This window comes from Paroedura picta, chromosome 3 (assembly GCF_049243985.1).
Source record: "Paroedura picta isolate Pp20150507F chromosome 3, Ppicta_v3.0, whole genome shotgun sequence".
Classification (NCBI taxonomy): domain Eukaryota; kingdom Metazoa; phylum Chordata; class Lepidosauria; order Squamata; family Gekkonidae; genus Paroedura; species Paroedura picta.
The window spans coordinates 23754438-23780432 of record NC_135371.1 but is presented as its reverse complement, the minus strand read 5'-3'; the positions used below and the strand labels follow the sequence as shown (position 1 = coordinate 23780432).

The 25995-nt window shown below is 41.5% G+C and overlaps 1 protein-coding gene across 1 annotated transcript in view; it reads left to right on the top strand.

Moving 5' to 3' along the window:
* The window catches only part of SUCLG2 (succinate-CoA ligase GDP-forming subunit beta), a 209887-nt gene that overhangs the window by 95458 nt on the left and 88434 nt on the right, over nucleotides 1–25995 (top strand). Inside the window, exons 3-7 of the mRNA XM_077325118.1 lie at nucleotides 9991–10090; nucleotides 10590–10680; nucleotides 17302–17454; nucleotides 19056–19145; nucleotides 25791–25887. Of these exons, the coding sequence (XP_077181233.1) occupies nucleotides 9991–10090; nucleotides 10590–10680; nucleotides 17302–17454; nucleotides 19056–19145; nucleotides 25791–25887 (531 nt within the window). The remainder of the gene's footprint in view (nucleotides 1–9990; nucleotides 10091–10589; nucleotides 10681–17301; nucleotides 17455–19055; nucleotides 19146–25790; nucleotides 25888–25995) is intronic.

Here is a 25995-nt window from a genome sequence, read left to right as displayed (position 1 = left end):
AAGCAAGAATACCTGGCAATGAGCAATCTAGAGATTTAAGAGGTCAGGGATATGCTGATTGAGACGATCTGAGATTTTGACTGACCAACAAGGAAGTTATATGTGCTTCTGGGAATATTAACAAGAGATCTTCTGCTGTCACCTCATAGTCTTGAAGACAAATAGGTCCATCCGTTGCTACAACCCACATGTAGTCAAAAATCTCTTAAACTTGGTGGCATGGGTGAAGGGGGAAAAAACATGAGGACCTGATCTGTACCTGTTGGAAAACGACAGGGGATCCTGTGCCCATTGCTGTGATCTTTCTTTAAGGATCTGAACCAAATAAATGAAATATCTGAGAGCTGGCTACAGTGACAGCTTTAAATCCAGGACAGGCTCCATCTGGGATAAAGGCCCTGTGTACCTTAAGTGTTGATCCATCTCAGGCTTGTTTATACAATCTTGACTTGTCAGTTGACCAGAGAAACTTGACCTTGCCAGCTCTTACGCCTTTAACAACAGTTTGACCTGTCAAAATCAAAATCTGATAAAGCTTTTCACAGCATGAAGGCGAGCAGTATTGCTTGTTAATGTCTGCAGTGGGAGAGGACAGAGACATATAAAAAGGTTCAGGTCAAAGCATTGACAAAGGGTCCTCTCAACATTAAGGTGGTTACATCATCTTGGAGGTGGCAACTTGGCATGGACGGTTGGGCCCGGATACTTTTTTGGCTTATCTGAATGGAACTGCCCATTTTCTGCATTTGAATGGTTCAAATCAACTCTGATTCAGCCATTTAAATGCTTCCCCTACATGAGAAAGAGGGGGAGTGAGCACATTACAGCTGATAATGACAGGGGGCCCCACATGCATCTGGACAGGGCATCTATCATCATCAGCTGTTTGGCACACTGGCTGCTCCCTTTAGATGTTCACCCCATTTAAAGGGAGAGTGGAACACTTAACTGTTGGTGATGGCAGGCGTCTCACCTGCTCCCTTTAAATCCCCCTCCAACTGGGGAGTGGGCTAGGTGCCTGTCATTATTAGATGTTTAGCACGCAGCCTTTAAGGGCTGCTTGCCTGTGGGGGGGGGAGGGTTAAGGAGCTGGCAAGTAGCTTTTCCATTGGGAGAATAGCTTGCTGACCCCTTCTTCCCTATACCACTCTGTCAGGCTGCAGAGAGCTTCTCCTTGCTGCCTGACAGGGTGGTGGACGGGGGGAGGTTTAAGGAGTGGCAGGTAGCTTTCCCACTGGGAGAGCTGCTTGCTGGCTCCTTCTTCACCGCTGCCTGACAGGGTGGCATGAGGGGGCAAGGCTTAAGGAGTCAGCAAGTAGCTTTCGCACTGGGAGAGCTACCTAAAAGGCTCCTTCCTCTCCACGCCGCCATCTGAGGCTGCAAGGAGTCTTCTCTCTGCAGTTTCAGAAGGCTGTGTGGGAGGCTGCCAGCTGGCATCAGGGAGGGGAGTCTCTCTGATCCCCACTGACAACCAGCTCCTGAAGGATCGGGGAGAGCAGGTTCAGGATAGCCCCACCTTCACTCTTCCCGAGCCTTTGAGATCTGGCTGTCAGTGGGGATTGGGGAGAGGAATGGGGATGGACAAGTCAGGGAAGGGTACTTTGGACTCTCTCCGATTCAGACAAAATCAACTCGGGCAGAATCCAAAATGGTTTGAATTTTCCCCCTGTGCCCATACCTAGGTGGCAGCTTCATTTATCTGAAAATGGAATCCCAGAGTGTTTCAGCTACATCTCCTGAAGAAGATGGGAAAAGTCATTTGATATGTAGGTTTTCTCTGTGCCTATGTTGTAAGTCATGGGTAGTCAACCTGTGGTCCTCCAGATGTCCATGGACTACAGTTCCCATGAGCCCCTGCCAGTGCTTGCTGGCAGGGGCTCATGGGAATTGTAGTCCATGGACATCTGGAGGACCACAGGTTGACTACCCCTGTTCTAAGTGCCCTTAGACCGTGAGTGCTTTCTGAAAGGTGTGTATAAAAGCATCTGGGGATTGTGGCCATTTGGTTGTATGTGTGCGCCCGTGTGTATGTCTTGCAAAAAGATGGCCAGGAGTGACGTTTAAACATTGATCGTCTGTCTTTGCCTTGTTCTTTAAAGATTCTCTTGGAACAGCTAAGTTACACTGTTGCACTATGTGGTATTACTTTCTGCAGAGCCAAATAATTCTGTTACTATTCTTGATGTCGCCTCCATACCCTGTCAGGGTGAATGGAATATTAGAACAATTCGCAGGTAGGTAAAATTAGCATCCTGCATCCGGAGCCATAATCGCCGTTCTCGCCCAACCATATTGTTTCGTGATCAGGAATCCAGCAGTTAAATATACACGGTGGTGGGCTGAAAACAAGCTGCTCATTTCTGCTGCAGGCGTTTCCAGTGGACCAGAGCAATCATAGTTCCTAAAGCAGGTCCAATTTTTTTTATTGATTCACAATAAGCTTTCATTATGGGACGGAGGGCTGTTGGCAATTTCAAGGGGCAGCCCTTCCATTTGTATTCACAACACTCAAACACAATGAGATGTATTGTAAAATCCTAATACCAAAGGTATTTTCCCTTGGAAGAATTGCTCTTGTAGATTTAATTCGTTTACTAGGACGGTAGTCTCAGGCTGGGCTACAAGGATTTTGAATTGGGCGCAGTATACTCCAAGTGCTTCTTTCTCCCAACCTCTACTGGAGTGAAGCTGAGCTACATAAGATCAAAGTTTTACAGGATGCTAATAACACCCGGCAGTTTCTTTGCCTATTTCAGCTGCCCAGTAAGGTCAACTAGACAGCAGTTGAGATGAAGAGCGGGTGGCTTGCCTAAGCCACCTAGTGAGTTTGTAGCACAGGCAAGATTTGAACTTGAGACCTAAAAAAAAATCACAGCTCTTTTTCATTGCTGCCGTGCTACGACAGCTCTCTTGGTGGGCTTTCTGACTCACAATTAGCTCTATTTTTAAAATAATCATATTGTTGTGGTCTTGGTTTTGGTCAACGACAAAGTAATGTGGAGGGATTCATTGAGCAATACAGTGAAGCAGAGATTAGACTGAGATATGCCATTCGGACTCCAGTTTGTTCATGACATGAATTAGTTTGCATTATCCTTGGGTTGCTGCATACCATTTTCCCACCCCCTCCACTTATGCGGAGCTGAGGATAAAGATTTCATGTTTTGAGATGGACATTTGTTGAGATGTCCCAAGATTGGAACTTGTTAACAAATTGCTGTTTTATCTTGTGGACAAACCTAAATTCTGAATTGTTGGTTGGTCTTGCTGAAGGGGTGAATGGAACACACAAGCCTGAGGATGGTTGGGCTTGGCCATTGTTTTATTTATTATTTATTCTATGTACCTGTTCATTGTAGTTTGCATCATTAAAATCAATAAATATTTAACAATTTAAAACAAGTAAAAACACATCAACCCATATCAGCTAGAAACCTTAATTTCTCCAGGGGTAGGTTAGTCCCAGGGAAGGCCCATATGATGGCATTACTACTTGTTTACAGGCCCCAACCAGAGGCCTGTTGGAGGAGCCCTGTTTTGCAGGCCCTTCGGAACTGATAAAGTTCTTGAAGGGCCCATGGCTCTTCTGGAGTTAATTCTACCAGGTAGGGGCCAGAACTGAAAAGCCCTGGCCCTGGTTGAGGCCAGACATACTTATTTAGGTCTGGGGATAACCAGACAGTTTGAATTGGCTGAGCAAAATCGTGTTTGCAGGGTATAATCAGTTAGGCAGTCCCTCAGGTATGCTGGGCCCAGACCACGTATGGTAGAACACCAGTTTATTGTTGACCTGAGCCTCCATTGATAGAGCAAAGCCAAAGGTCACTTCTAAATTCATAGCAGTTAATGCAGCCATCAGCTGTATCCCATCTAGGTAAGGCAGATGTGCTGCCTCTTCCAGGCTTTTCCTACTTAGCTACAGGATCATCTTGGAGGGACTGAGTTTCAGATGACTTCGCTTGATCTAAGCCATCACTGTTCCCAAACAACTGGCAAATGTCTCTGAGGGCAAGTCTGGACATTCATCCATTAGGAGATAAAGCTGGGTGTCATCAGCATATTGATGGCACTTGAGCTCAAATCTCTTGGCCAGTTGCGCCAGAGGATACATAAATATGTTGAACAGAGTGGGTGACAAAATCATGCCCTGAAGAACCCCACAAATCAGGGAAAGGTACTTTGTGAAAGGTCATGGTGAAGTGACAATAGTTCACAAATGCCTCACAGCTAATACACAATTCGTTACAATTCTTGTGCCCATTCTCAAGGGTCGTAAAAAATTGAATTACCCTTAACAATTGTGCTGGTTGTGAGCTCGTGGATACAAGGGAGGTTGCATAAAACTCACCTTCACTGCCATGTCATAGGATCTCATAATGCTTCATTGCAAGTTTTCCTCTACACTTGCTCTAGCTATCTCATTTCCCCTTTTCTCTTACGTAGCTCCTTGGTATACCAGGGTGCTTGCTTGAGGTGGGGCAGAAAGAACATTGGGGATGCTCTCATCGATGGTTGCCAGCATCTGGTCATGTCAGTCACTGTCAAGATCATCCAATGAGGCACCAGGAGGCATTGGATCCCACAAAGAATTCAGGAAGCCATCCAGATCCATAAATCTCTGTGGATGGGCTAAACAATGCCCTCCACCTAAACAGGGAAGAGGTAGTACACGAGCCTTCAAGATGTGGCCTGCTTGACAGGTAGAGCTGGCAAGAAGTTTCAAGAGTCCCAGTGTCACCATGGATGACACTAGGTGAACCGTGACGTGATTCTGGATAGCCTAGTTTACTGCTGGTGATGGTGGGTGGGGTATTCTTGTACTTAGGGAGTCAACTCACTCTTACCATGCCCTGAGTTATCCCCTTTCCCCTCTAGCTGTGCTGGCATGTCTAGGACTTAAACCAAAATACCACCTAGTCAGCTTCCTGGAAATTCCCCCTCCTCCCTTATTGTGCTGTTAACAACCGTATTTACTTGAAAATACCCTCTCCTTTTCTGATAGCATATTCCTAAAAAAATATAGTCTTGCAGAAGGGGGAGCATTTAAACAGCAGAATTGTGGCCAAATTGCAAATCTTGATTCAGCATCCCGATTCAGAATGTTTGGATGCAAAGGATGGGTGATTCAGCTTGGATTACCCAAAAAAGTACTTTTTGACTTATCCAAGTTAAACTGCCCATGCCTAGTACAGATCATGGGTTGGGTCCAACTTGCCTTTTCACTCAATGAAAAACCTGTCCAAGTTTCTCTTTACTGCCCCCTCAGTCCTACATGATTTTTGTCATTGTAGGTCCCATAGAGCCTCTTGTGGCGCTGAGTGGTAAGGCAGCCGTCTGAAAGCTTTGCCCATGAGCCTGGGAGTTCGATCCCAGCAGCCGGCTCAAGGTTGACTCAGCCTTCCATCCTTCCGAGGTCAGTAAAATGAGTACCCAGCTTGCTGGGGGGTAAACGGTAATGACTGGGGAAGGCACTGGCAAACCACCCCGTATTGAGTCTGCCAAGAAAACGCTAGAGGGCGTCACCCCAAGGGTCAGACATGACCTGGTGCTTGCACAGGGGATACCTTTACCTTTACCTTTAGGTCCCATGATCCCTATTATAACTTCCTTCTTTTGCCAGCCATCCTTTTTTCACCAGCTGAAAAGCTGGTTGGATCCCACCCCTTGTGTTTTGTCCCTGTGAATATCATAATCTGCATGCTGAAGTGACTGTGTAAATAGAGCATTAAGAAGCAACACATTGTCAACACCACCTCCCCCAATAAAAGAATCATATTGACTTAGGGCTTTTGAACGGTCAAAAACTCTTTGGCCCCACATATGGCTAGTAAATCATCTCTTTATTGCACTGGAAGAAAAAGCAGGAAGAGTTTTCTGTGTCTGGCTATACAATCCCTCCCCCTTTTAATTTTACAGTGTAATGCTTAATGACTAAATTAGTGACAAAACCAATACACTTTTAACAAGCATCTGACTTATCTTACTAATTTGTTTTGAGTTTGTAGCTGTGAAGCAAACACCCTAATGAATTTCACACTAAGTCTTATTGGCCAAGAGAAGGGACTGGGAATTGATTGAGAGGCCTTAATTGCAAAGTGAAGTGTTGTCAGGAATGCTACATTATATTGCACTGTAGTGCACCCCGTGGCTGTAAATATTGACATGACACTTTATTCTTTGTGCCAGGCCTTTCAAAGGCCTGTCTCCCTGCCCCCCCCCGCCCATTCATATATAGATGTATAAACAAACTGCAGAAGGAGAACGTCTCTTGGAGTGACGTACAGAATGGCTGAAGCCACTTTGATAGGCCCTAACCAAAGAGATCCATTTTAATGTCATTTTCTGAATATGGGCTTATTTCATATCCATACAAAGCCTGTTAGAAGCTGTGCTTTTTCAGCGGCGCAATCCCGGGGGTATAGTTAAATCGTGTATATACTTCAGGTATAATTATATTTCCTGGTGTGGAGTACTCTTTCTTAATGCGATCTGGGACTCTGGGCGGGAGACGACATTAAAAACAAAAAAAACAAAACAAAAAAAGAGGAATTGGTTGTTTGTGCTTTACCAGAAATCAGATCTTTAAATAAAATGGAAACAGCGAGACCGGAGAAGTGAATCAACTTAGTAGATGCTAAACCATCAGGCCTGGTTACTGTGGAATAAAATTTGTCTGGTTTACTTCATTTTCCAGAGCTTGGGCAAATAACTGTGGAATTAAATTACTTTCATGTCACTTTTCCCCCCTGGGTGTGAGGAACCTGTTTGTAAAGTGTTTGGCTAAGTCGCTATATTGATTAGTACTTGGAGGTCTAACCTTTACATGGTTATGCTTACTTTTTCCTTGCTCACTTATTTATGTCTTTCATGTTTGTTTCAGTAAGAATTCTTTTCGTAGCTGCCTGGATGCTCCCTTGGCAGCTTAACTAAAGGGGGGGGGCAGGGGGGAAGGAGACCCGTTTTATTTGCTGCTGCCAAGTGAGAAGTCATCAGTATGCAGGCTCTGAAGGCCCAAAGAGCCCGTGGCACAAAAGGGTAATGATCTCCGTCATAATTGACAGCACTTATCAAGGAGCATACAAGGCTTTCATTGTCGGGATGGTTAGCGACTCAACGTAATCTAATTAAATGCTCATGGCGTCCATTAACAATGCCAAAATAGATGTTTTATCACAGTGCACGGAACCGACGTCTGGCTTTCGCTGTTGTCGCCTGGAAAGTGATTTATTTTTAAATTCATCTTAATAATTTGTATGCTTAGATGAAGCATGTTTATAAAACTGGGGTTGTGTTTTTTTTTTGGGGGGGGAGCAGTTGTTGCATGCAAATTTCCTTCTTATCTGCCTTTTGGGTGGCATGAATTACAGTAAGCCAGGAGTCGGAAGGGGATGTGCTGGAATGGATGGCCTATCTTCCAGGCGGATGGTTTAATGCTGAAATGCTCTAGAGTAGCAGGAAATGCTTAGAAGGCAGATATTTTCTAGTACATCTCCTGTAGGGACAGTGTGGACAAGAAAATATGATTTTTTACAATTCTTCCTGTGCTTAAATATATATATATATATATATATATATATATATATATATATATATATATATATATATATCTGCGTGATAACAATTCAGTGCATCTGTTTTATAATTTTACTCCATGTGTGCATGGCAGTGACTATTACTTGACAATCAAAACAAAATAACAACAATCAACTTAGAAAACAGGGGTAGGTTAGTTGTGTTCAAAATGCTCCAGAATGGTGGGGGGTGCCTTTCTGTTCCAAGATCCTACGTATTGCCTTCTGTTGCTCATTTATCTTGTCACAATGGAATCTTGTAACATACAGTTATTTGGGGGGGGGGGGTTGCTAATTGTCAGAAAATAGTTCAACTCTTTGCCGCTATATATTGCAATAAATGGAGGATCATTGTCCATGGGGTCGTGATGGGTTGGATACGACTTCGCACCTAACAACAACGTTGCAATAAAAACAGGCAAAATATTCCTGCTGAGAAGGGAGGGACTTCTCTCTCTCTTTTCAACAGCAGCCACCACCTGGCCTTTGTAGAAATTATCTACTGGATGGACCAGAACTTCCAGCTTCCCAGTTCCAAGACCTTGCCTCTGTGTCTTTCACTATCCATTGTCTAGTTATCACAGGAACAACTTACTAGAGGAATGGGAAGGCGACTGTAAGCCGCTTTGAGCCTCCTTCGGGTAGGGAAAAGCGGCATATAAGAACCAACTCTTCTTCTTCTTCTTCTTCTTCTTCCTCTTCTTCTTCTTCTTCTTCTTCTTGTGCACTACTGGGGAAGTAGCCACTTGCCACCTAACTGCCACTCTCCATCCTCGTGGTACTCCGTTTAAAATAGTGTGTCCAAGACAGTTGAGGTCTATGTGGTACAGAGAGCCACTACCAATATCAAAAGTTTTAAAGCATTTATTAGAGAGAAAATACTCATAAGCATACTCTCAGCACATCACCAGTTTCAGCAAGGGACGTAAGAAAAGGATAAAATGCAGTTGAGCAGGCCAGCATTTGGCAATTGCTGCCTCATACAGACCTCAGTTGAGAGTTCTATCTGCTTTGATAGAATCAACACCAAAGAGCCCCTCTTCCGATCTTGCTCTTTTCTGCCTGCAGGAAGAGCGGCAACAGTGGCAGCCCCCCCTCCCCGCCAGCCAAGCTGCTTGCCTGCCGCAACCCCTGTGAAAGGGTCTTTCGACCCCAAAAGGGGTCCTGACCCCCAGGTTGAGAACCACTGATCTAATCCCAGAGACATGTTTAAACAGAAGCGCTGAGGTGTGAAGGGTTTAGTTAAAGTTGGGAATGGTTGCTGTTATCTGTAATGGAGTGTTGGCTAGATGGTCAGTCGTGCCAGCTGTTGGGAAACATATTTGTATTTTGATTTCATTCTGTATTTTTAACTGGACATTTTATTGTGAATTGCCCTGAGCCTGCTGCTCAACAGATGAACCCCCCTGAGCCAGCTGGTCCGACAGGCAGAATATAAGCCTAATTAATTAATAAATTAAGAAATAAACATATTTTGTTTGGAATAAACCCGTGCATGTATGAACGGGAAACCTAATAGCAGAACTTTCTGACTTACTCTCGTATCATGTATTACTTGCAATATAAAATATATCGTGTACCTCTTTGCCTGTGGAGGACCTGCCCCACTATGCTTTGGCTTGTCCCCTGTACTCTGAACCCAGGGGCAAATTCCTTGCCAAGTTACTACCGAACTCAGACCCCACTTCTGATTTTGACAAAATCACCTATCTGTTATCAGATGTCGACACCTATATTTCATATAGGGTGGCACTTTTCGCTCTGGCCGCCAGGAAGATCCGAGCCAAAGCTTTTTTACAGGAGTCCCCACCTTGATACACCATATTTTTCAGTAGCCCCTGTTTACAATTTTATGTACGCAATATTGGAGAAATATCGTTTTATTCGTATTTGTACCATATTGTTTTAAATTATGTTTTGGAATGGCCTTTGTCTATATACATATAAATGTTATCGTATCGCCTACCTCATTTTGTGGTCTCTGTGCATCACATTGTTGGGCTCATATCGGACCGACGTTTACGAATTCTGTGTCCCCAGCATTGCATACATTTTGTTGGAGCAGGTTTGAGTATAAAGCCAAATTCTGATGACTGGATGAGAATTTCTAATTAAGTCTGCAGCCTGCCTGGTAGCAAAACTATAAAACCCAAATAATTTGGAGCTTTACCAACATGTGGCTTCCTTCCCTGCTTAAAAAAAAAAAAACAAAACCTCCTGCCTGATGAAGAGAGTTTCATTATTTTGAATTCACCCAGGGATCACAGTGGATGCTTACAATTTAAGTTATATCGGTTTGTTCATGTGTTTATTGTTTGACTTTAAAAGCGTGTACAAAAATCATGTCGTCAAATTAGCTGCCGTTTAATAAGTGCTTTGATAATGCAACAAGGTGATTTCCCCTCCCTTTTTCTTGCAGAAGCTGCAGAAATCGTATTGAAAGCTCAGATCTTAGCAGGAGGAAGAGGAAAGGGGGTTTTCAGCAGCGGGCTCAAAGGAGGTGTGCATCTCACTAAGGAGTAAGTCCTCAGAATTGTGTATCGATGTGTTTGGGAGGGAAGGCAGCTTGGTAAAGCCTGATCTCAGCAGATCTCAAAAAGTAAGCAGGATCAGTACTTGGATGGGAAGGGAGATCCTGCAGTTGAATGCAACGGTAAGTCAACCACTGCTACTCACTTGCCTTGAAAGCTCCTTGCTGGGGCTATAAGTCTTTTACAACTTAGCAATACTTAAAGTTAAAGTACCTTTAACTGTGAAAGCACCGAGTCATGTCTGACCCTAGGGGTGACGCCCTCTAGCATTTTCTTGGCAGACTCAATACAGGGTGGTTTGCTGGGTACTCATTTTACCGAAGGATAGAAGGCTGAGTCAACCTTGAGCCAGCTGATGGGATCAAACTCCCAGCCTCATGGTCAGAGCTTCAGACAGCATGTCGGCTGCCTTACCACCCTGCGCCACAAGAGGCTCATTAGCAATACTTCTGTATATACATATTGATATGTTTCTCCCCCCCCTTAGCCCCACAGTTGTAGGACAACTTGCTCAGCAGATGATTGGATACAATCTTACAACAAAGCAAACCCCAAAGGATGGCGTTAAAGTTAAGAAGGTAAAATAGTTTTGCTGCTTATTGTTACTGGACATAACATTCTATATTTCTATCCAATACATCTGTATTTATATAAATTGGTTTTCATTTGTTGAGATTCCTGAAGTATTTGCTGATTAGTTTGTCTTAAAAATGATTTTGCTCAGGCCATTGAAAGAGTCCTCTGGATTAGACTACCAGTTCTAGCATCCTGTATCTGACAGTAGCCAAACATATAAAATCGGCAGCAACACATAATCTAAAATGGAATGCTGTGATCATCTAACTAAATTACGCCCAGCATACGATGCAGATAAGAAAACAGCACTCTCCTGAACATTCTTTCAGAAGCAGCCACCAATTCAATGAATTATATGCATTGAAAAACCTTATTGATTTTAGTGGATCTTCTGTGCATGTAATAATTATGCTCAGGATTTCGGTCAGAATGTTTTTAGCATACGAACGCTGTGCCCCTCTTTCTCTAAACTGTCTAAAATCTCTTCAGATATTATTTAAATTGTCTTCAGTTGTGTTGAGAGAGAAAAGGCGTTCTCTTATGGCTGAAATATTGCACATCCAATTTTGAGATTGAATAAGCTTGAAAATCAGGCTTCTGCTTTTCTTCAAAAATCAATAGGAAATGAAAGGACTGTGTGTTCAAAGTACATTATTCCAGTGAGTGAACATTGAGATGCCCTTTACATGTTTCTCCAGACCACATGGAAGCCACTTTTCTATAAACAGCTCCTGGACAACTAGGAGAATGCTTAAATGACCTAAATGCAAGGGAGTTTTGAAAAATACATAGGGACTAATTTCAGTGGGAAATGACTGAGAGAGATATATAGGATCAATTTAGTGAAATTTGCAGGTGATATCAGGGCCATTTTTTTTAGGCCAAAAAGGATGAAAACATCTTGAGGTTTTGGTGGATCACGAGATGACTATGAGCCTCCAGTGTAATACATCTGCAAAGAGGCCAAATACAGTCCTTGAATATGTCAGGTGAGGAATTTGTAGTACTAATAGGAAGGTTTTGTTGCCCTAGCAATGTCTGATCTGGAAAAGTGTGACCAAAGGAGGATGAATTCCAGCTAGAATTCATGCAATTAACTGAGGGCTTTAAAGGAGAGTTTCTCAGGAGCACAGCATAAAATGGCTTTATATAGGAGAAACGATCTAATAGGATAACCGCTGCCATTATTTCTCCGAGTTCCTAGATCTTTGGGAGGGGGTGAGTTTAATGAACAGAATCGAGGCAACTCTTTTGTCCCATTATCAGAAGAGAAAATGAAATCCTCTTTCTGTTAGTGGTATAATAGTCTAATCAGCTGCCTAGTGGTTTCAAATTTGATTGGATTCATCCATGATGAACAGTTCTTCTTTCCATCGTTCTCCTGAGGACTTCTAAGTTCTCATCATGTTGCTCTTCTGCTTCCCATCATTTCCCCCTTCTCTGAGCCACCCAAGGATACCCAATTAGAGTACACAATGGCTACTCAATTGGAACACACATGAATGTACTAAAAAATGAGACCCAGATCTGGGCTGATCCCACATAATTAATAAATTTAGAGCTGGGTATTATGAACTCACCATGAAATTAGAATTGTTGGACTGGGAAAGAAAATGTAGGGGATACCTACAGTATTCAGCATAAATACAGTTTCACAAAGCCGTTTCACCCTGATCCCGTATCCCCAAAGAATGCTGTGATGTTTGGCATCACTTAATTGAAATCTCAAATAGAAGATTATCAGCATCCCCATGAAACTTCAGTCCCCAGGATTTGGAATGGATGGATGGGAGGGAACTGAACATCATGGTTAAGTCCATAGTAGAGATGTGTCCTTATCAACAAATGAGTGTTAGAAAATAGACTCCCTTTTCCCTGCAGTAATACATAAAATATTGGTGCAAGATGAATCAATCTTAAGTAAACAGTTCTCCCTGGCTCCTTCAGAACTGGCAGCAAGTTTATAGGTTTACATAAAATTCTCTGATGGCATCATTTGAAGAGCTTGCTTATCTGCAAAGGCAGTTTCTGCTTATCAGAACTTGCTGCTGTCCCTTTTCTCCAAACAGTGAAAGAATTAACCTTATTAATATTTGAATTAAGAACCTGTTTTTGAATCATTAAACTCTCCTTTAATGGTATACTTTTAGGTGATCTACCAGGAGTCTTCATTATAGTAAGGTTTTGCTAATTCTTTTCCTGTGATAATATTCATAGCTCATCTTGAAGGTGTCAGGCAATTAGCAAAAGAAAGAAAATTAATGTAATCCAAAATGAATAGCCTTTGCATCCTGTTGGATGGATCTGTGGTAGCTTGGAGACAGCCAGCCCAAACAGGTGGTCTTAAAATGCTTCCAAACAGTTCAGACTTTTTCTGAGTTTCCCCTACAAATGCCTTGGCATTTTTGCAAGGGAGAGGTTGTGGTTCAATGGAGAGCACCTGCTTGGCATATAGAAGATCCCTGGTTCAATCCCCAGCATCTCCAGTTAAAAGGGTCAGGCAGTAATTCATGTGAAAGACCTCCACCTAAGACTCTGGAGAGCCACTGCCAATCTGAGTAGACAGTACTAATGGCCCCCAAGAGCTTGATGGGTCATAGGTTTGTGTAAGTGTGTATGTGTGTAAGTGTGTATACACTTTTTATGTCTGAACCTGTATTGTCAAGGGAAAGGGGCCTGTTAGAGGGTAAAAAAGCATGTAATACGCCTAAGATGAGGACACTATGTTTGTCTCATTTCCTAGAGATTAGTTCCCCCTTCCTTTCTGCTTTTTGATGCAGAATTGCCCAGCCTTCCACTACACTATGACACACACGGTACAGATTATAGTATCAAATAATACACACATGCACACACAAGCTGCTGTACACACAGTATGCTTTAGAACAGGAATTCCCAACCAGGGGTCTGCAGGAGCTCTGGAGGGGGGTTGCAGCTTTTTCCCTTAATGGACTCAACTACAAGCTAGGGAACCAACCACTTCCATTATGCCTCCTCCCAAGTGTGAGTTATTTCATGGTTTATATGCCTGCATGCCTACTCCTGCCTTCAGCCACCTTCCGTCTCTTCCCCCCACTCAGTCATCCTTGAACCTGCCTCTTAATGCAGGTGGTGATGTCACTTCCAGGGGCATGTCAGGGAGGCGTGGCCAGCTGACATCATTTCCTGGACTCCTCAAAACCTAAATGTGGGGGTGGTCCCTCCCTTCCCGTCTTGTCATCAGGACCCCTAGGGTGACACTGCCTTGGACCATCTTTAGACATAGACTGCGAGCAACAGAGTTAAGGTTTCATGGGAAATAAGAGGTTTTGTTGTTGCCACCATTGATTATTTGTATTAGTATTAGGGTTTTAATGGTTTTATATTTTCATTGTGAACCACCACGGGCCAGCCTGGCTGGGAGTGGCAATCTAGAACTTCAATAAATAAATAAATATTATTGTTTCAGGGGCTCATCCACAGTCAAAAGGTTGAGAAGGGCTGCTTTAGAAAGCTGCACTGCCATTTTTCTGCAGGCAGATGGGCAGTGCAATCAGCTCCATGTTCCCATTACAGTCTTGTCCTTGTGTCTCAGTATACAAGTGCTAAGGAGGTGGAATCCCAAGGTTCTCCTTTGATCTTCAGCCATCTCAGAGGGCGAAAAGACATATTTTTATTTTGCTGTGGTTGAGTGCATAAGTGGAAGTCCATTCATCTGCCATCATACTGACACAATTTATTTGTTTATTTATTTCTTATATATTTCTTATATTTATATACAGACCTCCCTTTACGGCTCAGGCTAGTTTACAGAAAACATGAACAGACGCAATATAAATTGAGTAGGAGCAGTAACACTAGTAACAGTAGCAACCAATAATAACAACAGCAGCAGTAATGATTGAACGTTAACATAGCTGTAACTGTAATCTCATAGATGGGTCAAGGTAGGATTGTCCTTGATGTATTTAATGGGCATATCTGTATGGGAAGATGGGAAGTGGAGTTCTGGGTGTTGATGTTGATGTCTTTGACTGGCCTCAACCAAATACCTGGCAGAAGAGCTCTATTTTGCAGGCCCCGAGGAACTGAGCTAGCTCAGCTTGGAAAGGAATGAGTGTAGGCATCACTGGATGTAATGCTATGCTATGCTACAAAAATCCAGAAACTCTGTTTTAAATACCAAAGTTCATAGAGTAATGCCATTGTCCAGCTTGCTGCAAGGTGATGCAAAGCATCTTCCTCTTACTCTGCAGCAAGAGAAAACAAAGCAGACGGAGTCTTCCCAAGGCGAAGCAACATTGCTGCCTCTTTTCCAACCCAATTATGAGTTAAAATCTCTTATTTCAGTTCTGGTGGAATTCTTGTGACCTTTTAAATGAATCGGTGTTTCCAGTCAAGCTCCCAATTGCTCATAGGCATAAACTCAGCAGTTCCTCTCTTTTGGCACGTGGCAAAAGAAGGTTGTCTGAAATTATGCAGCCCCGGGAGAAGAGGGACCAGTGAAAAATACTTGATTTGCTTTTGGCTCACGCTGGCCTCCTGTTTGTTTCCAGACCCAATTTTGATATTAGCACCCAGCATAGTTTGGACCCAGGATAGATGAACATCATTCTCCTTTTTAGAAAATCTCCCTGGTAATTGGATTGATCCATGCAAAAAAAAATTTCCCATTGTGATGAAATAGAAATAGGTAGATCTATTAATAGCAATGTCCTTCCACATAGATTCTAAATGTTCACCCTACAGGAAAATCTGTGGTTGCTTTGATATAATAATGTAGCCAAACATCTTAATTGCTGTTCCATATTCCATAGTGACAACTGAAGAAGCAAATGCTGCCATTGACTGGGCAATATGAAAGAGATTTGTTAATTGAAAGTAGAAACATCAGAGTTTTGAATAGACTCAGTAGGGGTGGCAGAAGTGAAATGTATAGTCCATTATTCACACTCTCAATTCCTAACTTTCCTTAATTCCTCTTTTGAATGTTCATTTAAGCTCTTTGAATGTTCATTTGAGCTCCATAAAGTAGTTGGATAGGAAAAGGGGAAACAGAATGATTCACAGAATCAGTCTTGATAGACAGTGAAATCTTTTGAGAATATTCTGTGAGATGTAAAGAGTGGAATTTGTTTAGGAATGCCTGAGTTCTATTCTGTGACTAGTCAATATCGCTCATAAGAAGACCTACAGTGGACCAGGCCAGAGTTGATCTTATCCTGTTTATTGGTTAGACATATGAGTTGTCCAGATGACTGGAATGCCCACAAGCAGGAACATAGAGACTAAAGCCTTTTCCTGCTGCCCTCGCCTACTGGCATTCAGGATGTCCCATTGAGACATCATGGCTGAATTCACAGGACCCATCCTCAGCGAATGTGTTCCATTTTCCTTCTAAAGCCAACTGAGCTAGTGGCCATCACATCCCTTGGCAGCTATTTCTCACAAGTGAACTATACAGAGTACTAGCAAGAAAGCCCATTGCAAGCAGGAATGCAATGGATGCTAGGACCCAGGGGACACTGGAAGGTCTGTGTGTGTGTGTCTCTCTGTCTCCCTCTAGGAGGGAGGGCGGGAGCAGCAGGGGCAGGGCCAGTTTTGGACAGTCGGACACATTCCACCCCCAAGGCTGTTTCACAAATATATAGAGGAACCAAACATTTGTGTTTTCCAATTTTTAAATTCCTCTGATATATTGACTTGGATCCACTGAATCATTTCTTACCTTGCCTCTGATAACACTATATTTTGGGGACAAGAGGCTAGTTGGAGCAGCAGTCCAGTGACCATTTAAGGCCTCTCTGACAGGAGGGTAGTCCAGAAAGTAATTTACAATATGTTTCTAGTGAAATGGTGGTCATAAGTTATGTTTTTTGCTGGCATATTTATTGTTTGTTTGTTTATTTATTTATATTTTATTACATTTGTATATGGCCCTCCCCTGCGGCTCAGGGCGGTTTACATTGCAATTTGTGGTGGAGTACAAGGAACGTCATCATTTTGAATATATAATAATGGAGAACTCATAATTTCTCTGAACATACAATAATTGAGAACACATAATTCCACTGATAGTTCATAACAATAAAGTGTTGGTGATTGTCATTTTAAGGCCACTTGAAAGGCACTATATTAAATGAAAAATAAAATATAAACTTTTTAAAAATTCTCCTAAACAATGGGGGGGAATAATCTATGACTTTTAATTTATTCTCTCTTATTTTTATTTCCTTGTTAAAAGTACTAATAGGACTAAGGTAAGTTCATTAACAATGTATTGATGTTACGTACCTTGTGAATATACATTCTCTTAGTTTGTAGTGGGTTTGTTTTTTTTTCTTCTAGTCAAGGGAAGATTAGCTTCTTAAATACTTAAATTGGTATTGTGACTGTTTTCCATAAGCTCACGGAAAATCAAATTGTATGATATCTATAGTCTTATGAAAGTATTGATTTTCTTTCATGAAAAGAGAAATCAGTGATGGGCTTAAGAATGTGAGTCTAACTTCTTTTAAGATATTTTACACTGCAGTGTATTACAACTGAATAATGGTCATATCCTGGTCATATTTTGAAAACTGAATCTCTACCATGGTTATCACTGCAGCCATGCCTTACTAATCATATGTTACCAAATGCAGGTCATGGTGGCAGAAGCACTGAACATTTCAAGAGAAACCTATTTTGCAATATTAATGGATCGAGTTTGCAATGGGCCAGTTCTAGTTGGCAGCCCAGAAGGTGGGGTTGACATAGAAGAAGTCGCAGCTAAAAGCCCAGAGCTCATCTTCAAGGTATTACAATCACTTATCACCTTTCAAATAATAGGTCATGACTACCTTGATATCTGAACTTTCCCTGACAAATTGTAGCAAGTTTCAGGTGCAGTGATAAGCAATGTTTTACTGAAGCTTATAATTAGTGTGATTGTCAGCCAGTTTACTAACTGTGGTGAGTATATTAGCATCAATTAGTCTTAATTGTGGCTTCTCATGCCTCATGATTGTGGACATGCTGGCTTGTTCTGTGGCACCATCCTCACCACAATGCAGGTTTCTTCAGGAAGGGTAGTAATAACAGTGTCATTGAGACAAACTTATACTGCTTTTTTCTATCTTAAGCAACCTTCCTATCACTGGTTAGGACCATTTAATGGAAGCAGACCTCAGTGCCAGATCTTGCCCAGGACTGCACCTGGGGTTTGGAATGTTCTGGCGTTTGGAATGTCAGAATACTACATTTGACGGGAAGGGAGAGGGGAGAAAGAGACCTTTTGTGGTGTAAGAAAACTGATATGCCAGGGAGCCCTTGAGCCCTCTATGTCCCAGGAAGAGGCCCATCCCCCCGAGAGGGATAGGGCTGGGGGCCTACAGGCATACAATAATTCACATTCCACCGGGCATATGGTGAGGTCAGAGCAAGCAAATAAAACCAAATAGTCCCCACCCCTCCTTTCCAGAATGCTCTTCCACAAATGGTGGCTTGAGCTACAGAGGCAAGAATAAGGCCCAGGAGATTGGTTAACGGGGCATTCAGGGTTTACTACTGTTTTTACAGTTTTATCAGAGCTATATCTATACTGAGCTTAATTTCTTTGGAGGGGTGGTCTGTAAATCAAATAAATAATAATAATAATAATAATAATAATAATACAGTGCAATTGTATGCACTAGGTTCTGCTGTTGTATAAACTAATCCCTACTCCCTTAGCAAGCAAATATGTTCCTGCCGCTCAAGGACCGCATTTATCAGTCATTAGCAGGTTTACCTGTTTATTAGCAGGTTTACCTGTTATTAACGACTGCTATTTTTCTCTCTCTCTTGAAAGCTAGCTATTATTTCATATTACTCTGCTGAAACTGTTGGCTAAGTTATGACCTCATAATGGCTGCAGCATTAAAGGATTAATAACGAGACAAATTAACAACAAGGAAGCAGTTTGTACATTCAGGGAGCTGACTTGTACATGCCTGTAGAGCTCTGCAACAATATTTTGTGCACATTTGAAATGTACATAAACTCAGAAATATTACTGGGCACTGCTGCTTTGGACGCCTGCCAGACGAAGTCATAAAAATCATCCAACTAAGTATTCATCGACACCATCTGTACAGTAATTAAAAGTGAAAAGTGGTGTCAGATTGTCTTGTCAGCATGCCACCCTGAAGAGTTACACAGTTTTTGGGAGGGAGTTTTTTTCAGAGGTGGCGTGGTAATTATAACATACCCTATAGGCAACTTTGCTGTGGCCTCAGAATTTTGGCAAATTTCCACATTTTAATTACTAATTTGCAAATATAAAGGACTTTTCTCTGTTTTTTTAAACTTTTGAAGTTATAAATCTGTCTTCAAACTGCTATATATTTGATCTGTTTTAAATACTGTATTGTCACAGGAGGAAATAGATATTTTTGAAGGTGTGCAAGATGCTCAAGCACTGAAGATGGCAGAGAATCTCGGATTCAAAGGGCCTCTCCGACAGCAGGTACATTTCACAAAAGATAAGCAGCTCTTTCTGGCATATACCTTTCATGGTTTTCAGGGATCCCTTTAAAGCATATAATATATGTGATGGGGAGGCAGGTAGTGTGGCCAAAGTATTCTGATGCAGATGCTGGCCTAAGCACCAGATGTGATGCATATAGTGGTTGGGATTTAAGGGAGCTATTGTAGAGCCTCTTGTGGCGCAGAGTGGTAAGGCAGCAGTCTGAAGCTCTGCCCATGAGGCTGGGAGTTCAATCCCAGCAGCCGGCTCAAGGTTGACTCAGCCTTCCATCCTTCCGAGGTCGGTAAAATGAGTACGAGGTCGGCAAAATGGGGGTAAACGGTAATGACTGGGGAAGGCACTGGCAAACCACCACGTATTGAGTCTGCCATGAAAACACTAGAGGGCGTCACCCCAAGGGTCAGAAATGACCGAGTGCTTGCATGGGGGATACCTTTACCTTTACCTTTTATTGTAGCTCCCTAGAACAGCCTTTCTCAACTTTTTTTACCATTGAGAAACCCCTGAAACATTCTTCAGGCTTCAAGAAACCCCTGAAGTGGCACGATTGTGCAAAATATAACTGGAAAACTTAGCTGTGTATATGCCCAGTTGGGGCCCCTCCCCTTTCCACACCCTCTCCAGGCACATCATTGGCCATTTGGGGAGGGGGGGGCCTGGGTTGACTTGACCATGTGTGGTCATATCACTCGATAAATGTTTAACTTTTTTTTTTTAGAAAAATCCAAAAAATTAATGAATTCCCAACCATTCATGAAACTCTGATTGAGAATGCTTGGAAATGTGAAGATATAAAAATATTTATTGACTGAAAGTAAACATTTTGCCTTTTGAAAGCAAACTAGCCGGTCAATAATTCTTGAACTGCTTTCTGGAAGTGCTAAGATGTTTCTGAGGAGAGTCTCTAAGCAGTGAGATGGCTATCAAAAATCTTTGAAGGTTTGTGTGTATGATTTTGGCTAGGGCAATGATCTTTGGATGTAGCATCCCTAGGTGGTGTTTAGCTGTAAGGTTGGTTTGTGTATATGGTTTCAATAGAACACAGAAGGGGAGGGTGGTTAGGATTAGGGCTGCTATTAACAATTAACCTCAGGATTATTTTTTTCACTTATCCGCTTCCTGCCTTACAGGAAAAATGATAGATCAGATCAGATTCTGTGTAAGTCTGCTTATCAGAGTGAAATAAAACATGTTGGGGAATCAGATCATGGATCTCAAAAGCCAGGGGTATCCAACATTGAGCCCATAGGCACCCTTCCTAGAGCCTACCCAGCGTTTTAGAAAATGGGTATTGCCAAATAAGGCTATCCAGATCTTTCAAACTATAGTTTTAACAGCAGTTGCCATCACAGCACAAGGATCTTCATTGAATGACTGAAGGTAATCAGTGCATATTGAAGAAAATATTTTTAAACAGTATGGACATTGAAAAAAGCATCCTGAAATGGATGAAATGGATACTGTTAGAGGTATGCATAATCTATAAAGATGACATTTTGTGATTGGCTCTTGTGTGGTAATCATTTTGTGGTTGCTCCCACCACCCCAGAATTTCAAAGATGCTCACAGGCTAAAAAATGTCCCTGTGTTACATGGCTGAGCACTGTATCATTCAGCCACCTACTCTAACATGGATTCCAGTGGGCCCATGGAATATGTAAGGATACAGGACACCACTGTCATGAATAGGGGCAAAAACAAAAGGAAGAAAAAACTCAGCCCCAAAAAGCAGTTGAAATAGTCAAATGGCTAAGTGAGGAAGCCTAAAAATATATGTAAAAATGAACAAAAAAGTTTTAATATCTATCCATAAATCACAATAAAATAATAACTAGTAGACCATACAAACTATAAAAATTGTTCATTGCACATAAATCTCTTTACCAGTATGGCAGATAAAACATTAAATTTAAAACTAATTCATAAAGAGCAGTCAACAAGTAGCATACTGTATATCCAATCTTCTGGCCAGTCACCATCCAGATCACATCCAACCACTGCGTTCTTTGTCAGCCTGATTTCCTTTTTCCACTGACTCATTTCTTTCACTATTGTCTTGAGTTGTGTGATATGGCCAAAGTAAATGAACCAGAGTTTCGTGCTTTTGCCTACCAATGATATATCTGACCTTATGTGCTATAGTATTTCCTTCTTTGTTACTTTTGCTGTCCATGGAACCTGCACAAACCTTCTCCAACACTAGAGTTTAAATGCATCGATTCTTCTCTTGGTGTAGTGCTTAGGAGTGTGGACTAATCTGGTGAGCTGGGTATGATTCCCCGCTCCTCCCCACATGCAGCCATTTCAAGTGGGAGAAGGGTAAAAGATTTTGCTGCTTCCTACTAAAAGAATGGCTGGACAGTGGTCACCATAGCCAGGAGAGATAATTTTATTCACTGAAATGGGTTGTGAGAGCCAGCTTGTTGTACTGGTTAGGTTAGGTTTTTCAAAGAATCTCTGAGAAATCCCAGGTTATATCCGCATGTTTCTATATTTATTCTTGATTATTTTCATTGCACCATATGACTTTTTATTCATTTCCACTGGCTTCTCATTTTCTTCCTCATTTATATTATTTGCAGTTATGCCATTAGCAACTTTTTAAAGAAGGAACTCCCACCTATGTTGTCCTTAACTCTTCTACATTTAGCATGTTATTCTTTAAATTCCAAAGGAAACATTAATTTTTGTCTCTAGGAAACTAATCCTGCAAAATAAAGCATTGGGGCAAATTTAGTTTTCAAAAGAATAATGGATGATCAACATGTCTCAGTTTTGGGAGAGCAAAAGTAGGAGGAAGCTGCTTGTGTGAAGTCTGCATCTTTTTTTAACTCCATTGGAAAACATTAAAATGTGAATGGAATTGCCCTGTGCTTTGCTAAGAGTTCTTTTCCCTAATTAAAATCAATTAAAAAAAATAAAAGCTTGATCTCAAGAAAAGAAAAGCCCACAACGGTACATAAACACAAAATCAAATGTGTCTTCTCAGTATGCATTTCTCTCTTCTAAGGGTTGTTCTCAAAGTGTCAAAGTGGAGCATGAAGTTTCAAGCTACCATTCTGTGTGATTAATTTCGTAACTCACTTAATCTTTCTTTTTGCTGCTGTCGAGGAGAGAGAGAGATGATAAATTGTTTTTGCACAGAATTTCCCATATCATCAAAATGCCACTTGTGCAAAACCTCTGAATTTTTAATATACCACTTCTAATTAATTTCTATCCCAACTGTGCAATTAACAAATGCATAATCATTAAGATGATTAACACCCATTTGAAGATTTAGCAGTATCTTTAATAAGAGAGAATTATTATTAAATCTTTCCAGATTTGCATGTTCTAGCACTTAATTATTAGCACAATGCACAAACTGCTTAACCAAACAGCAGCCTAATACATTTCCTCCCATGTGCTGTAACCTTTTCGGTGTGATTTACTGGAGCATGGAAACATAATGGCTACATCAGTACAATCAAAGGTCTATTTAATTTAGTTTTATCATAATCATTTATATTCCCCATTATGTAAACACCGGAAGAATTCTGGTACTACAATGAAATCCTGGCGTCTAACATGCCATGAAGCCATTGTGATCAGTTTTGATACACTGTGCTTACTTCCTAGTTATTTGTGGTTTTGTTTTATTTATTTTTAATTAAAACGTTACATCATTATCCAGATTTTCTCCAATAATTAACATAGAGAAAATCTACTTTGAATTGACTTCTAGTAACTAGGTTAATGGCATGGGTTTTTGTTGTTCTTCAAATGCAGCGTGTTGGATTTTAGTAAGCGGACATTAATTCAAATGAGAATTGGACCGTGGCAGCTTTGTAGGCTTATAAGATTGACTGAAATCGTCAGGGCTACAAGCACCAGTGGAATGGATTAAACTGTAGTGGGCACAAGTTGTAATTGCCGCAGCTAGCAAAAGTATCATGTATGGGATTCAGGGAAGAGCAGTGTGTCCCTAACCTTGCTGTCTGTAAATCCTTTTAAGGAGGATGTGGTTTGGGTCTGAGAAATATGAAGGGATCTCTCAACAAGCACTTCTGTTGCAATAGTATCACAATTATCCAGCACTGACATCTCTAAATAGAATTGCTAGGAACATTGCTCCTTGCCCAGTAAGTGAATCCATCCTGATTCTGAGAGTCATGTGGTCCATCACGGCAGGGCACTTCTTGGTACCTACTGGCTAGTTCCTATGACTGTGCAGCCCAGTTTCCCATATTTAGGAGATTCTCTGAAAACTGTCTCTCTCTCAAGATACCTCCTGATGCCTAAGGAAGGGTTTTTTTATGCTGGATTCTTTGAACTGCTGTTTTAGGATAGTGTAGTTCAGTAAATGGCTTCATGGTAGGTCTGTTTTGAGGAGAAGATGATAGATGGTGTGTCTGATCTCCCTTGTATAAAGTCTACTGCCAACAAGTCCTGTTGTCACATGCCACACAGTACTTCTCACAAGTTTCTTGTCTGTGAATTTGCAATTGGGAAGGGCAGGTTCTGTTTTTAGGTACTAGGTTTGGCCCTTTTCCTGCAGTTGCAAATCCTTATCACAGTGATATACTTGATAATTTATTTCTACTGTATCATGGAATATAAGGGATTTACACAGAATTCTGAAGACGGCTGCTGTCCCAGTAGAGACTAGACACAGTTGTGCTTTGTTACCAGACGTTAGCTGTATCATGTGCCCTCCAACGACACCTAGGTATTTTCCCATAGTTCCAAAGCAGACTCTACAGAAAGATTCCTTAGATGTAAAAAGTTTTGAACCTATTGGAGTCTTTATTTTTATTAACAAGATATATACCCTGCCTTTCTTCCCTCATAAGTGTTACCAAGGCAACTACCAAATAAAAGCCAACATAATAAAATTACACCTTAATATCTACTAAAACAAATGAAAACACATAATTAAATCAGAGCTAAAATATAAACAAAAACATCAAAACTGATAATTAAAATATTGGTCAGGAGGGGAGATGTCACTGAAGGAATGCCAAATTAAACCCTCCCCCAAAAGAAAAAAAAAAAGAGTTCACCTTCTGGTGGAAGATGTCAACAGAAAAGGACAGATGAGTCTCCTTAGGGAGAGAGTTTTGGTGACAAAATTGAGAAGGTTCTAATCTAAAACAGGGATACCTGACACATGGTATTTGAGTATGACTATAGTGGTCAGGTAGAAGAACAAGAGTTAGTTTTTATACCCCACTTTACACTACCTGTATCAGTCTCAAAGCAGTTTACAATCATGTTCTCTTCATCTCCCCACAACAGACACCCTGTGAGATAAATGAGGCTGAGAGAGCTTTGACAGTACTGCTCTGTAAGAACAGGCCAAGGCCACCCAGCTGACAGCACATGAAGGGGTGGGGAATGAAACTCAGCTCTCCAGATTAGAAGCCTCCACTTTTAACCACTACACCAAGCTGGCTCCAGTTCATAAGGTAGTAGTATGGACACTACAGTGTCCATACTTATGATACTTCAGTTGCTCAGTGACTTACTTAAATAACCCTGAAAAAAAATTGGGAGACGATCCCTCAGGAAGCTAAATTACAAGCTGGAATGTTTCATGTCAATAAAATGGCACCAAGTGGGGGGCAAGCTTAAACCCCTGCCCCTCCTCATTCCATGGTTGAGATCAGAACTGAACCCCTGGACAACAGATTTTTGAAAGTGTGAAGAAACACTGGGAGCTCCAGTCATGAAACTCCTAGCTTCTGTGTGGTTAAGCCCTGGGTCAACCTTCCTTCCCCAACCTGGAAAACGTTAGGAAGGTACAAAAAAAAACATTTAGTATGGCCTATTAACTGTAGAACTCTACTGTGGAGGAACTGCTGAATTACCACAGTCCAGCACTGAGTGAGTGTGGTCAGAAGACAGAAGCTCAACAGATCACAAATGTTCCTTCCAAGGATAGACCTCCCCTTTTGTCTTTAAACACGCACACACAGAGATTAAATTAGCCTCTAATGAAGTGAACTTGCAGTAGTTGTTTAGCAGTTGCCATGCATCAGGAGGGCTTGAAGGGAAATGAACAGAGCTGAGTTTTGAGAGCAAATAGCCCAATTTTTCAACTGTAGTTTCCGCAGCAAAAGTAACATTTTGGTGTCAGAAGGGAGGGTTTATGTGTTTTCCAAACAAATCCTGCACTAATCTGCATTTGTCAGTGGAATATTGCTTCACAGTTTCTGAATTTAGCCTCATTAAGGTAATCACTTTAACTTCAGTATCAGCCTAATGTATTCATTATGAACCCTCAAACTTGGTTCATTGTGCTTAAATTAAGTTTGTTTGAATTAATGATGCTGCTGTCCCTCACTGCAGAGTCCTATTTAGTGTGCTGCAAAGAGGGGGGGGGACTTTGTGCAGTGTTCAACAGAGTGTCGAAGCAGTGTTTGATACTTCTCGGGGATGCCATTGGTCAGCGCTTAGCAAGCAACGCATGGGGAATGCCTGTTCAGTCAAGGAACGTTAACTTATTGGGCTCCTTTAGATGCTTCAGATGCCAAAAATGAAAGCTGCTCTGGTTTAATGATAAGACAGTTCCTTCCTTCTTTTTTCTCAATTTCTCTTTTGAGTAACTGCTCACATTCTTTGTCTGTTTTTCAAATGTAGGCTGCCGATCAAATTAAAAAGCTGTATAATCTTTTCCTGAAAATTGATGCCACTCAAGTTGAAGTGAATCCCTTTGGTGAAACTCCAGAAGGACAAGGTATGAAACGGAGGGAAGGAAGCAAAGGAACTTGCATGGTAATCAGAAAGAGAAAAGAAAATGCTCATCTGGAAGATAAGGAGTGGGTCATGTTAAAGCAGACGTAAT